This window comes from Haemorhous mexicanus, chromosome 3 (assembly GCF_027477595.1).
Source record: "Haemorhous mexicanus isolate bHaeMex1 chromosome 3, bHaeMex1.pri, whole genome shotgun sequence".
Lineage (NCBI taxonomy): Eukaryota > Metazoa > Chordata > Aves > Passeriformes > Fringillidae > Haemorhous > Haemorhous mexicanus.
The window spans coordinates 96,152,565-96,167,866 of NC_082343.1; the positions used below are offsets into that span (position 1 = coordinate 96,152,565).

At 35.0% G+C, this 15,302-nt stretch overlaps 1 protein-coding gene across 1 annotated transcript in view; it reads left to right on the forward strand.

The window, feature by feature from the left end:
• Nucleotides 1-15,302, forward strand: part of CSMD1 (CUB and Sushi multiple domains 1) — a 1,067,000-nt gene that overhangs the window by 535,669 nt on the left and 516,029 nt on the right. The window contains exon 4 of the mRNA XM_059842787.1: nt 13,670-13,864. Coding sequence (XP_059698770.1) covers nt 13,670-13,864 — 195 coding nt within the window. The remainder of the gene's footprint in view (nt 1-13,669; nt 13,865-15,302) is intronic.

Here is a 15,302-nt window from a genome sequence, read left to right on the forward strand (position 1 = left end):
TGAATACAAGTATGACACTGCATTGGGACTTACATGCTTCAAAAAAAGGACATACCCATAAGATTTCTAAATCTCACTCACATTTTCTAGAAAAAAAATTAGTAATTGTGAGATATAAAACTCAAAATGCTTTATTTTCAAATAGGATGTGCTTTCATGCTTAATTTTGCCTATAATTGCACATCTGAATTTGAAATTCTGGAACTTTCCTTCAGATTTCGATATATCACATAAGACCAAAAAAAAAGGCTGTGCTGTTACTTCCTCTAGTCAGACACAACTGTTTAAATGATTTTGTTCCACAAGAATAGGGTTTCTGAAATACATTTAGTAAACTCTTTTTTAGCTCTTAGTGGAAGTATTTTGAGGAGCAATTCAATGTGTAGTAGTTCTTATAGCTTTATTAGCATACCTGTATTGCTTCACCATTCAGCATCTAAAATAAGTTTAAACAGACTCTAAACCTGATTTTCCAACTGTCAAAAACCATGAAGATTTTTAATACATAAAAATGTCACATATTGGAGATACTGAAGGGGCACTTAATAATTTGAAGTATTTTGTTGGTTTCATAAAGACTTCTTATATTGTTAGAACATATTTCACAGCCAGCCTTGGAAGCACATTAAAAATTTAGGTGAATGATGAAGGCACAGCGTGTGTGTCTCTTGAGGTGTTACCTATCACCTTGACAAGCTCTTTGTAAATTGAAAACTGGTTTAGCAAAAAAGAACTGCTGTGATTACTGAATGAACATAAAGCTTTCACTTCTCTGTCATTTAACAGCTGGCAGATTACAGAGCTGCTTTTTGGGGAGAAAAATTAATAGGTTAGTATTAGCACAGAGATACATAAAATCACTTTCTCTCCCAGGGTTTATGTGAAACAAATTGGTGTGCCAGGCTACATCTTAGAGGGGCAGTGCAGCAAGAACTGGTACATTTCAGACTACAGAAATCCATCAAATGCCCTAGGTAGCTATTCAACAGGTTCACATCTCCAGGTGACAGAGTGGTATGAAAGCCTTGTGGGGGGGAAGTGTATTTGCTCTATTTCAGTCTTTTGCATTTGCGTAGATATGATCCTTGCTATCACTACAGTGCAGATTTTATCCTTGCTTCTTTCTTTCATATCCTGTGGGGATATGCTTTTAGCTGATTTTTAATTTTCTCTTGTTTGGATATTTAAGCAGGCGGGTATAGGTATATGTTGAAAACAAACCCCAAAATCTCCTTAGTTATGTGTGGAAAGATTGTCCCATTCCATTAGAGATGACAGCAGCGATAATTTTAATATTTCTTCCCTGCATAATCATTGCAAAGGGAAAGATGGACTTAGTGCTTCTTTCTGTTCACTGTGGGATGCATCATAAAATTATTAATAACTAAACAGGAGCCAAGCGATGTGTAACAGATAGCCAGGGGGTCCGACAGTGACCACACAGCCACCCAGATGTTTAGTTCCATCTACCACAGTAGCTGCTGGTACTCTTTCTCTTCCTTGTTTGGGATGAGTGAGCAGTTGGTATGGGCACAGTGTCCTTGTCTACAGAAGAATATACCCCCTGTCAGGACTTGGGCAGAGGCACTGACAGCCTATGTGGATTACAGCACAAGTCTTTTTGGGCCAAATAGCACTTTTCTGAACAACTCCTGGGAATGATTCAGAAGTTGGTACAGACTGGTGACTGTTCTGAACAAGCAATCTGGACACAGCCATCCTGTTTTGCAGGCTCAGAAAGTTTAATAATGATGTGCCAGCTGGCCTCAGTTCCGTTCAGTTTTAGTGTACAGTGTAGTCATCATGTCTCCTTAGCCTGATATGGTGACTCACTTGTAAATGAAGTCTCTGGAAGTGCAACACGATCTCCAGTGAAACACAGTCTTCTGGGGTTTTGAGTAAAAGAGACATTTTGTTTTTTTTATAAGATTTAGAGAACAGCCTTACCCCCTTGCATACTTGTAGTATAGAAACAAACATGAAACTAATGAGTTCTGAGACAATTTCAGTATTAAACTCTCTTTACTTGCTTCCAGTAAATAATCTTTTAGACAAATAATAGCAGACAATCTTCTTTAGCTGCACATTGAACAAGTATTGCAGTAAACTTCCTTTGATATGGCAAGTGCCTCACAGATGGCTGTTATTTATTCATTGTTTAAATAGCCACAAAAGTAATTTTGCTGCCAAGATTGTGACAAAACTGAGGTGTATGAAAATATCTTCTGGTGTTCTATATGCTGTTGTGTGCTTATGGTTAAAATATACAAAGCTAACCAAAGTGGACAGAATGTCATAGTACATTAAAATGTTGCAAAGAATTAGTGAGTTTCTTCTCTTTTGTTTTGGAGGGGTTTTTTTTACCACTTTGATGGTGTTGGAGTCCCACGAAAATGGCAGAGTTGGAGAATGCATGGAAGTTTTTCAGTTGTGTCTGTCTGTAAGTGACAGATACAGCCAGAATCTCAAAAGAAGAGGTAGATGAGAATCTATGTCATCTCCAGATCCAAATGGTCCTGAGAGTTTGTCCTCTATGAAATAAGTTTTGATTAGACCATTATTGAACAAATAAACTACAAATTAGACCAGTATAAACTTTAGTCAGGTGCAGAACATTATTTGTGTGGACTCCCAATTGCCAGTTGTGCAAAATGAGAGTAAGATTTAAAAACAATAAAAAAAAAGGGAAGTTGTGATTTGTAACTACAGGTTAGGAAATCTTTGTTCATTAAGAATCACTATGTTCTAACACAAATCAAATTCAAGCCTTAGGTGCCAAGTGCTTTAGAAATTTCAAGGGAAATTTTACACCAAATGTTTCAGAGGAAATGTCAAGAAAAATCTGGCCACTCACTGCCACTCCTCAGTTCCTTGCAAATTTATTACTTAGTGAAACAATGTTATAGGTTTCACTCTGAGCAACCTAACTCTCCTGGGAGCAAACACAGGTCATCATTAGAAGACTGAACCTGTAACATTTGTGATTTAATACTTTTATTTCCTTTTTCTGATTATGTATTTAGTTAAAGGGATATAATGCAACTTTGCCACTCTTTGTCCTTTAATATTGAATGCAAACGAAAAGAAGCGCTTTTAACACCACAGTACTTAATTAAGGTTTTCAGTGGATTTAAGTAACTTTATTCTATATTCCTTCTTCCTTGTCCCATCAGTGCAGAAGGATTTTTAGCAGAGTGCTCACACCTAATGGATATAGGCACATCAGCCTGGTATGAGCCAAGCTTGAGGGTTTTGGACGGAGCTTTTAAGATTTCTTGTGTCAAAACTGATTACAAAATAATCCCCAAAACCAAAAAACACTTTAGAATGGATTTTCATGATGGACCACAGATCATTTCTAGAAATAGCATATATTTCCACCTAATAAATACAGGCTAAAATATGTACTTGCACGACAAAGATTTCAGAAGTTCTAAAGATGCTACTTCACTTTGCTGAGAAAAAATTAGGAAAAAAAAAAAAAACAAAACAAAGCAAAATCAAAATCAATTTAAAGTTTTATTTATTCAGTCCCTAAAATACTATTTTTTTTCTAATTAATTAGGATACCAAGAACAACATAATGTGAAATTGCATGTGTAGGATTTTGACCTTCTTTCTGTTCCTGTTTCTCCTTTTCCTTCCATTTGTCCATAACCCCTTTTACCAGGTATTTGTTCTATCTACTATGCAAGGAATCTACTTCATAGAAAGCAGATGTCGTTAAAAAAATTGGATTATGTCTTCATAATGTAGTTCATTTTGCTCTCTGAACTTGTTTTCTTCTTGATGCTCTGAATTTTTATTCCCACACTGCAACTAACGAGCATCTCAGTGGTGTTACCCACTGCAGCTTAGTCATCCTGACAAACATGCAATTGTGTGTGTGTTGGAGGGATATTTTTTTTTCTTTTCAAAGCCAGATAAATTCTTTTTACTTATTTATAAATTGGGTAAGTCACTGTAAGAAAAAAGAGACTAGCTCAAAGCACTGAAAATAAGCAACAGAAACTCATGCTGCTGTGTTAAAACAGAGGTTTGGTGACAGAATTTGGTGTTTTAAAGAGCACTCTCTGTCTCACCTTGGCTGGTTAAATAGAAAACATGTGCTGAATGTTGTGAGACGCACACAACACCAATTAATTTGGGAATCTTTTTTCTCCCTCTGAAGTCATCTGAATAATGAAAGTTTATAAACTTCCACCTTTCTAGACTCACATTAAAATTGGTATTTTCATCAAAAGTATGTTAACTTTTCACAGGCTATAACTGTGGAGTGCAAAATATTCACTGTTCCTTTTAGGTCCACCAAGTGCTGCACATTGAAATGTATTTTACTTGAGGATTTCCCAGGTAACAAGCCATTTATAATTCTTCTATAGCTGAAGCTTTTCAGATGGCAATTTCTTCCCCTGCCCTTATACTGCTATTTTTCCATTCAGCCAGAGTGGTGAGCATGTTACATGTCACCCTTGTTGAAGTATGAGCCTGCAAATGCTAACCAGACAAAAGTCTTCCTAACTCCCATAGCTTTCAGGTGCCATATCTGAGAACAAATGGGAACAAAGTTGAAAAAGACATTGCTGAATTTCTGTTATCACAAGAATCTCTAACAATGGCAACATAATGAAGTATTGAACTAGGAGAGGAAAAAGTCAATCAACTTTCCTTCAGGAAAGTGGAAGGACTTGGACTACAGGGGCTTGAGAACCGCAATGCTGTCATTCATGCGGAATCCTGGTTTTAACCTGTGTGCTAGACAATTCTTAGCATTGACTAGGGACAAGGACAGGACTGAGCCTTTTTTTCCTGGTGCTGTATTAGTAAAGAATGAAGAAAAATTAGTGGGTATGACATTTGCTGTGCTACATTTTCAGGACTTAACTACAGGTCCCAATTCCTTTCATTTTCAATTACAGGCACAGATGAGAGGCTTGTATGGCATTCTGAATTCCTGTTAAAAATTTACCTCATGTTGTCTGTTAGCAAGATAAAGTTTCAAGTCTGTGAGGGCAATAGAGTGCCACTTATGAAAGTGTTAAGCACAAGAAAATGGTTCTGGAAAGCTTGGGAGAGTCCACAGTCCAGCTTTGCTAAAAGCCACCACAGTGGCAGAAGTGAGGAAGTGCCTGCACCAGAGCAGGGAGCTTTTGTAATGTGGAGCTTTTTTGTAATCTGAATAAACAGCCAATCAAGGTGAAAGAAAAAAAGAAGGACAAAAAGAAAAAAAGAGAGAAAGATAAAAAAAATAGGTTTTGAAAGACTATCGCCTTACTTTAATTAGTAATAAGGGTCTGCAGACATGACAACAAGCTGGTGTTAGTTGAAGATAAGCCTCTATTAAATCACCAGTAGTGTATCTATTACTGAAGCTGATATTGTCCAAATTTAATCTGCCATTGCTTCTTTTCTTGTCTCTCAGTCCTTTGAGGTTATCCGTGACCTCTAAGTAGTTAGACTTGAAAACAGATATGTGGTACGTATGAGTCCCACAGTTTGTATTTATCAAATAATACAGAAGATTAGATACTTTGCATTAAGCTTTAACTGTTCAGATTTAAAGATTTTTTTTCTTCTTGTATGTATTCAGCATGTATTTTGCTGAAACAAAGAATTTTGATTATATTTTACAAGCATCATTTGGAGTGTATCTACTAGATTTGTATACATTGGTATTGCAACTTTTAAAGAGTAAGCTCATGTCTTATTCTCTTAAAATTACTATCCTTTTCTTATATGGCAGGTCTTAATAATTCAAAATCCAATTTTATTTAGTAACAATGATAATTTCAGAGATTCTTGGGAACAATAGAGAGAATATCTGCTTGTGAAATCTCTTTGCAAACCTCTTTCCAGTTTTTATTCCAGTTTTTATTCATCTGTACAGTTGTAGTATGTATCATGTCTTGCCCTCAGTAAATGTGATATTTTTCTTTTGTCTTTGTACTATAATTCTCAACCTAGGTTGAGCAGATTCAAGTGTAAAGAGATTCCAGGAAAAAAAAATGATAGGAAAAAATAGTCTTCAGATTGCTAGATGCGTAAAATTTATGTATACTTGCATAAGATATATGTATTTTTTTTAAACTCCACTGCATTTTAGTAGTAACAAGAATATAAAAAATCTTTTTTGTCCAATAAATTTTCTTTCTTCATGTTAGTATGCCAAGATAATCTTGGTACGTTCCTGTCTTCCATCTTTAAATGTGTGCCTTTCTATATAAAATGAGAAGTCAATTAACTTCCTTATTCTCTGTCAAATTCAGTTTTAAGCATCTCAGTTTTCAGATCCAAACACCTGAGTCTTGGCAGGCTGACAGGATAGGACATCTGCAAAATGGGCCTTAGACCTTTTGTCTCCAGTTATGTCAGCCAAATGAGGACGCTTTTTATTTATTGATAAGACTCCCTAATATACAGGGAGTAACTGTTTTTTAAAATTATTTTATAAATTTAGGTGAGTTTCAAACTAGTTACACTATCCCCATTCTCCTCTCTCCATGGAAATTACCCAATAGTTTATTTTTCTAGTGAGAATGCATCTCATTTTCAACCTCCTTGTAATTGTGATTTGTTCTCCTTTTTTTCCTGGCCTTGCCTTCAGCTGGTACAATATTTCCTATGACCTGGTGTTTGCCTTCCAGTGTCTTCATAGTTACTGCCTTTTATTCTTAATTTCTTAGATTATGTAAAAACCTTCCAGTATCCTCTTAAAAGCTCTCCAGCTCTTGATCACTTAAGGAGTCCTGCTCTGCCTTTGCTTTATGCTCAATTACTCTAATTTGAACACAGGTAATCAGATTTGTGTGCGGGTCTTCACATAAGGCCATAACAGTTTCTTGTACTTACCCATTTGCTTGATAAGTACCTCTTTTAACATACAGAGATATTGTTGTTTTTACCCTCATGTCCCCAGGGCTTTCAAGGACAGGATGAACTATTTTTTTATTAATATAGGTCTTTTGACTAATGAAATCCTAAAAGTGGTCAGGTTAAAAATAGATATTTTATTGGATTCATTTGTTATCATACCTGAGGTGATGAACTAGAGGTTGTCTTCCAATTACATTTTTGTTGTTGACAGTTTGGAAGCTTAAGGATGTGTAAGGATGGTTGAGACCTTCTTTGCTAGAAGGTCTTTCTGAGAATTTAAAGAGCAGACACTGTGCATACTTCTGATGATTGTACTGACAAACTGGAAGACAGACCACAGAATGCACTGAACATTTTAGAGGAAATGGAAGGGCATTATTTTGATATTTTTAAGAAAATTACTAATTACTTTCGATTTCTGATTGCTGGCAAAGTTTCTGTTCATACATTTTGCACAGCCTCAAATACTTTTATAGCCTTGGTCTGGACTGTCATTCTCCGCTTGTTCTCCTCTTTCAAGAGAGATCTAAAAACTCATAATATTGCTTGCTGATCTCAGTTCACCTAGGAAAGTGTGCAGTACATCTGCAGCAAAATAAGTATGAGGAAATAGAAAGTTTTAGCTCTAACTTCAGACTGCCTTTGCACTTGAGAGTTTTCTGGCATTGTTTGTATGATATTGACTCTTATGTTCTTATAACCAACAGCAAGACATTTACTACACAATAAAAGTGAACACACTAAAAATAAAACCCATCAATCTTTGGTTATTACCTGCAAAAGAAAATTAAAATATCAATCTTAATGCGAAAGATGTTTAAAGTTTTAAAGGTGCTGTATACTCCTAAATGATTTTCATAGCTTTCAATCCAGTACAATTTTGCACATCCTTAGAGATGCACAGAAAAAGTTGGGTAAATGCTTGTAAAACAAGAAAGTTATATCTTTCAAAAGTGAAACAATTTAAGCATTTTATCTAGCAAATATTGCAATGGTTCATGTGTGCACAAATACAGAAATTAGCATGTAACAGGAAAGAAATTTCTTCAGATCTTGGGACTGCATACAAATAAGATAGCAAAAATAAACATAAAAGTTTTATTTCTGTCAGCCAATTAGTCTGGGTGGGTTTTTGTTTTGTTTGTTTGGATAATTTTTAGAAAAATATTGCAATTAGGCCCAACCAAGAGAGTCTGAACAAAAATATTGCCAGCAGATAAATGGAGGACCATGTTGAATGCTGCAATAGATAAGTATCTGTGCCATGTAGACCCTTGAACATTGCACTTGACAGCTTGTAGTGTAAATATGGCTAAATTATCAGGTATTCCATGACCATGCGCTTTATATATTTTTGGTTTTAGGTTTCCTCCCCCTAGAGCAAACCTAGTGAAATCCATTAATTTTTTGATGAAATAATTTTTAGGAAGGATGTGAATTTGATGTTAGGTAACTTGCAGACTAAAGCTTTCACAAGTTAGTTGTGTCTCTGTGGGTGTGTATATGCCCACGTGCAAATGACACACAATTTGGTGCTACCCTTCTAGCAGTAGATTCTTATCATGATTATTTGTTACTCTGGAGTTGAGAAAAATTTCCTGAATTCTTTTTGGAGTGAATAAAGGTGAAAATTCTGTGTATGATTGACCATTAGGAACTCCATGTTAGCTCTCCCAGACTAATGTTGAACTGAAAGTTAAAACATGGAAAAGATGTTCAGTTTTCTGAGTAGAGACTTCAGTTTCAATGCCATTCTTGCAAGATAATTTAGCTTTTTTCATCTCCTGTTTTTGAGCTCATTCTGTTCAGTTTTTATGAGTATAGTAATTACCTTCCTCAAAAGCTGCTTTCTTCTTCTGTAGCTGCAAATACAGTTGAATGTATGTCTTCCATTTATGCATGAAACAGTAAAATACAACTTCTACTGTAGCCATGTGGACAGGGTATCATGGGCTGTGCCTCATACCTATTGAATATCTTGACATATGCCCCGAAATTTTCTGAAACCCTGATTTTCTCCACAGAGCTTCTGAAGTCCCTCCCAGGACTGTAATTCCAAAGCAGCCATTGGTATCAAAGGACTATCTCATTTCCTCCTAACTTATGCTTTTCCCTTTGTGTGTGGTTTTGCCTGTGGCCACCAATTTAAGGTAATGTTAGAAAATACCCAGAGGACTGTAGTAGAGGTACTATGGAACAGCAAAAAGTCAGCAAGTTTTCATTTGGCAAAACTTAAGTGCAACATGGAAAACTCTTCCAGCTGTTTCAGTAGCAACAGGAAAAATAACAAATCTTATATATCCTTGGAAAGTCATGTAAAGATATTGAAATAAATGGACGAAAAACATTTAATTAGTTCCTTTTCTTTCTTCTTTCCTCTTCCTATTTTTCCTAATTGGCATTGAGCTGCTTTCTGAATTGCTGCTGTCAAGTTCCAACTACCGTGTGTGGCCTATATGAGCCGAGCAACTGGTTCACAGAAGGGTGAAACTGACATAATTTTAACTGACATGAGCAGTTTGGGCTTTTTGCTGCTAAGGCCTCTAGGCGATCTTTGCAATCTAGTTGATGATTGTGACATCTGAGAGAAAAAAAGAAATCTGTTGTTTCTCATGAAAATTGTTGTCAGATTGGGTCTCTGAATACTAACTTCAGCAAAGGTTGGGAAGTTAATTTTCACAGTTTTATAACTGGTTTCAAATCCAGATGTCTTATTTATGTAACACTTAATAGGAGTTGGGCTGACAGAGACCTCAAATCCTTTGGGAATTATCAGAAAGTATCTATTTTTAACTCAACTTCTTAAACCAAATTAGAAAAAAAGATCTTACCAAATCAGGACATTACATTGCCAGTATCACGAGGCAGTAGCAGTGGGACCGCTAGAAGTGAACACATGAAAAACTTTAGGCATTTCTTATTGCATATTTAAAGACTCTTGCATTCTAGTGTGGAGACAATAGTAAGAAACTTGGGTGAAATAGTCCTTCAAAAGTTTATTTATTCCAGTGACAGCTACTATTTATATTTTGGTTTGGGTTTTTTTTTCATTATCAACAACTGTTGTTTAATTTTATGGTGTTTCTCTGTTATGATAAATCAGAAAGAGGTAGATGATGAAGTCTATAAAAAAAATGAAGGAAACTCTTTATAAGTGAAAGCAGAAGATTACTAAGTTTAAGGTGCTGTTAATATTCTTTCAAGCGGCATGTGTGGCAAATAAATATAGATTTTAGCCTTAGAAAGAGTCTTGAAAAGGCTATATAAATAAATAATCTGATACACACCACTTAAGAATGAGTATTTTTGTTAAATATGAATTTATTAATAACCTTTAATTGAAAATTCGTATATCACCAAGCCGTCATTTTTCCACTATTTTTTACAATCCTGCTATCTCGTAGCCTTTTGTTTCTGTCTCATAATAAATATTAGCCTTACATTTTAGCATATAGATTGTAATGGTTTGAATGCTTTTCTGAAAAAAAAAAGAAAATGTAGCATGCAGTTAGTTTTAATAGAAAGTTAAACCTTTGGCATTTTAGATCATTAATTATTTGCATTATGGATTTTGATTATATGCATTTGTTAAAAATTTCTTCTGTCCAGGAAGATAGAGGTAGTGTATGAGGAAGGCCTATCTCTTAGCTCAATTTAGTGAATAAGTCTTATTTAATAAGCAGTGCTACACATTGATCTGTGCTAGGAAGTGAAGTCTATGCAGGGTTTTATGTCTGTTAGAATGGTGAAGATAGACATTCTACTTGAGGAGGAAATTGGAGAAAGACGTCCTTGGTTTTCGCACTCTGCATATTTTTGCTAAGACTAAATACCAAGACTACATAGATTATTCTCCACACACTGTAATTACTTTTGTTTTCCAAAATTGGAAGGGACTTGGGCGAAAAAAAAAAGGATAGGAAGCATGGTGAGAGCCCTCTAACATTAGTTCTGTATAAAAAAATTCATAATCTTAAGTGCTTCAGTGTAGTATAGTTTATAATAGTTCTCAATACACAGTGAAAATCAAATTATTTAATGAATCAAGTGCCTGTGACTGCAATCTTATTTACAGTAGACCTCAGTAACTCTATAGACAAATATGGGTCTTTTACTGAAAATTTGGCAATGAATTTAAAGCTTGATGGATGCATATGATAGGTTTGGTTGGCTAGAATTCTCATAATCCAAAGATTAAACTATTTTGTTCAATGTTAGGAACCTTCAAAAGCTAACTCATTTTAGGTCTAGACTAGAAACAGTAAAGCCTGCACAGATGAAACTGTGTCTATCTCAATATACTTCAGTCAAAGTTTTAGAAAAGCACATAAATAATGTAGTTGAATGCTTGATCTGGAAAAGTGGAGAAGTCTTGTGAACTATTACATGTATTATTGAGTATGGCTGTCACTCTCAGATCACTCATTTTTTACTGGGTTTTAGGTGGTTGTGGTAAAGTGTGTGCCAATTTCATTTCCTCTAAAGTTCTTGACAGAGGCAGTGGTAAGAAGATGTAGGTAAACATATCCTAGGAGACTTTACAGACTGACTTGCTGCAATACAGTTTCAGCACTTAGCTAATGACAGTTATTTATATGGCAGATGTGGATTTTCTGTGATGTGTTTCCTTAGGAATGCAGTTTACCAGAATCCATAGTAGCTTTGAATAATTTTTTTTTTTATTTTTCTGATAAAACACCCTCTAGTAAAAATAAAAGCTGGCATTTGGATTGTATAATTTTTTTTGCTGCATGCATCAGATCTTTGCATTAAACTGCTTCAATTTATAGCTCTTTGTAAAAATGTTTTGATTAGAAAATAACATAAAGAAATTTTTGTCTCAAATCCAAGTATTCTACTGTAACAAAGGAGGTAACAAATTTTTTTTTGACTTGTACTGAACAAATGCCTGTGATAGCCTATCATGACTAAGGCAGCAGAAAAGGAAACGTTTGAAAAGAGAGAGGTAGCATTTTCAGTTGTGCTAAATATATGTAATAACATATAGCAATATATGCTGTAGCTTGTAATAGTTAATAGTTTTCAGCTTTTTGGAATACAAATCAGTGTCTTTATTCCAATTATTTTGATATGTTTATTTTATATGTAAACTACTTTATTTTGTATATAATCTTTCTAATATATGTGAATCAAGCAGTGACTATTTTAACAATGTGAGTGAGCACATCCAAAAAAAAATCTATTCTATTAAACTTGCTGAAGCAGTACAAAATAAGCCAGCTATCATAATGTTTGTTTCTACCTTTGATAGCTACTTACAAACAACCTTAATTAGTTTCCTTAATTCAAGAAAACTTAGATCTTTGATCTGCAATGTGTAGAACATATGTCTAACACATCATTCATTAGAGTCCTAGGTGATTTTTGATTCCTTGCTAATATTTATAGAATATTTTGGTATTTTTATAATGACATAATGTTGTAAGGGAAAGTAATCTCTCTTCTAATTTTTTTAATCTTTATGTTTCTTGACCTTTTCAAAAATTTTTATATAACTTGGTTTGTAAATTAAATGTAATTACTATCACTTAAATGCTACTGTGACTAAGTGAGTAATGAATTAAGGGCGTGCATTCACTAATTGGACGTACATGGTATAATGGGGCATAATTAATATTGATATATTGATATAATGCTTTGAACCATTCTGAGGATATGCTTGTATTGAGTAATTCACCTTCTCAACATGCAGGTTAGAGGTTGGCATGGCTGTTTATTCTCCAGATGGGTAGAGTAAAGAAAAAGAGGAACTATGGAGTGAAAGAATTTGCTTATTGAACAGATGTGGCTTCTGCAATGATACCTGAATTATATGAGCTTTTCAGACCACCATTTCTTTGATGCACACTTCTCCTCTGTGCTCTGTTCATGATGCATTCTAGTTCCCTGCATTTATTTGTTCTCCTCTAAGGGACATTAAAGAATTTTAATTTTTCTACTTTAGTGAAAAGAAAGAGAGTGCCACTAATAACTTTCAAAGAGGTTTGAGAACAAAACCAACTGAATTTTCCTTCTCCCCTACACAAATTTTTGGTTTTTTGTAGATGGAGGAATTTTGTCTTTAAGATGATAACTTGTTCAGACAACATCATTCAAATAACTAATAACTACAAATGGTAGTAAGTTTCTGCAATAAAAAGTGTCCATTCATATTTTCCCAATGTCACTGCTTAGTTCCCTTGATATTTTCTGATTCTTTCAACAAATACTGACTTAATTTATTTTCTAGAATGCGAACTAATATGAAACTAAGAAGAAAATCAAATTTTTTTCTATACTTGAGGCTTTATTTTAATGTCAGAGAACAATTAATTATTGGATTATTTTAAATTTCCCTTTCAACACCTAAATGAAAACTATGCATGAAGGGCTTTCTATGGCCTGCGCCTAAAATTTTGTTGTATGAATATCTTTGCAATATTTATAAGGTAGAATTAAATAGAAAGTTCTTTCACTCCATTCAAAGAAAATCAGCAGGATATGTAGGATACTTTTCTTGAAAATACATCTGTGAAGAACTTCACTGAAGGACTGTTAAACCAAGAACTGAGCTTGAAATCAGCTTTGAAAATGATGGCATATATTAAAAGCTGAAAAGTTTGGCACAGGTGTATTCCATAACCTAATTTTACCTTGCTTGTATAAGGAATCGCGTTTAAAAAATAAAAAAGGAACCAAAACTGAAACCAAATAGTTAAATATAATTCTTGGACAAGTATTATTATTTCATTCTGCAAATTTTAACTGTAGTGTATTTCATTCTTTCTTTTGGCAGTTTTACCCAGTCATACATGTGGCAACCCAGGAGAAATACCTAAAGGAGTACTTCATGGAACGAGATTCAACATTGGAGATAAAATCCGATATAGCTGTATCTCTGGTTACATCCTAGAAGGCCATGCCATGTTGACGTGTATTGTGAGTCCTGGGAATGGTGCATCGTGGGATTTTCCCGTTCCTTTTTGCAGAGGTAAAAAATAAAGACATGAAATATCTTTTAAATACAAACAGCAGATTAAATAAGTTTATTTTGAAGTGGTTTTGTTTCCCCTAAATTAAAGCATACTAATGTTCTTTCTCAAAATTGACACCATTTAAAACTGTAGTAATTCAAGCAGTGACACTCCAGAGTTTGGATTCAGCGATAGATATTATCTACTCATCTTTTTTTCTTTCTGTTTACGTGGAGCATAGCAATATCCATTTCATTACAGGACCTTTACATCACTAAAAAACTTTAGTGATGTAAATTTTGAAGGGTGGTGCAGTCACTTTGAAGGGTGGTCCAGTCCCTTTGAGTCCTACTCCTGCTCAGAGCATGGATAACTTCAAAGTTTTGTCAGATTGCTCAGGGCTTTGCCTAGTTGAATATTTAGTATCTCCTTGGATGAAGATTTTAAATTCTCCCTGTAAACCTGTTATGGTGCCCAGCTGGCCTCAGTCTCACATCCAATTTAAATAAGAATTTTACAGATTATGTCTACTTCTTCTCCTGTTCTGGGTCTGTGAAAAGATTCTATTTTCATTCTGTCTCTTTACTAAACTAAATTGTGCTGTTAGATTTTCACATACCCTCCAGTTGTCAATTCTAAAAAATTCTCTTCCTCATCCTCTTGTCTCATGCACTATGTTCTTCAGCATCTTGAAGTTTTACTCGCCATTCTTTGGGCTTGTTGTAGGCTGTCAATGTCAGTGTCTCTTTTGTGCTGAAGGACCCTAGGTTCGACAAAGCATTCTAGATGGAGCTTCCTAAGTGTCAAGCAGATGAGCTCTCCCTCTTTAGCTGCTGGCTGTGCTCTTGGTCATGTACCCCATGCGAGGTAAGCTTTCATTGCTGCAGAGGTGCACCATACACTCAGCTTGCGTTTCACCAGGATTTTGAGTCCTTTTGTCAGAGCCACGACCTAGAAATAATTTTTGCGTGGAATGATCCTGGTCTAGATATAAGTCTTTGCATTTCTGTTTTGGAATTTCATGAGATTTCTGTTACACTTGCAGCTTGTTAAGTCCTGCCATAAAAGTCTGTCTGAATGGCAGTCCTGCCCTTCAAGACATCAGCACAAGACATCCTTTTTCTCACTTCATAAATAAGTTGAAATCTGCTCTGTTGAAGTCCAAGGTGTTGATTCTTTAAACTGCCTTTTTCACTTCCCCCAAGATATTCAGCTAATGGTCATTGTGGCAACAGCTGCTGTTAAATATGACTTATCTGAATGTTCTTTGCTCATATGTCTTGTTGTCCTGTCCAGTACCTGCATTAAAAAAAATTGATATCAGATATCAGCTATCTAATGCATTGCTTGCCCTCTGCTATGCTGCCATCCCCAGAGATGCTGTGGGTGTTAGAGTCTCTGATGATAACCAGACCTTGTGTCTGGGAAATTTGTAGTACTTTAACAGTTTTGATC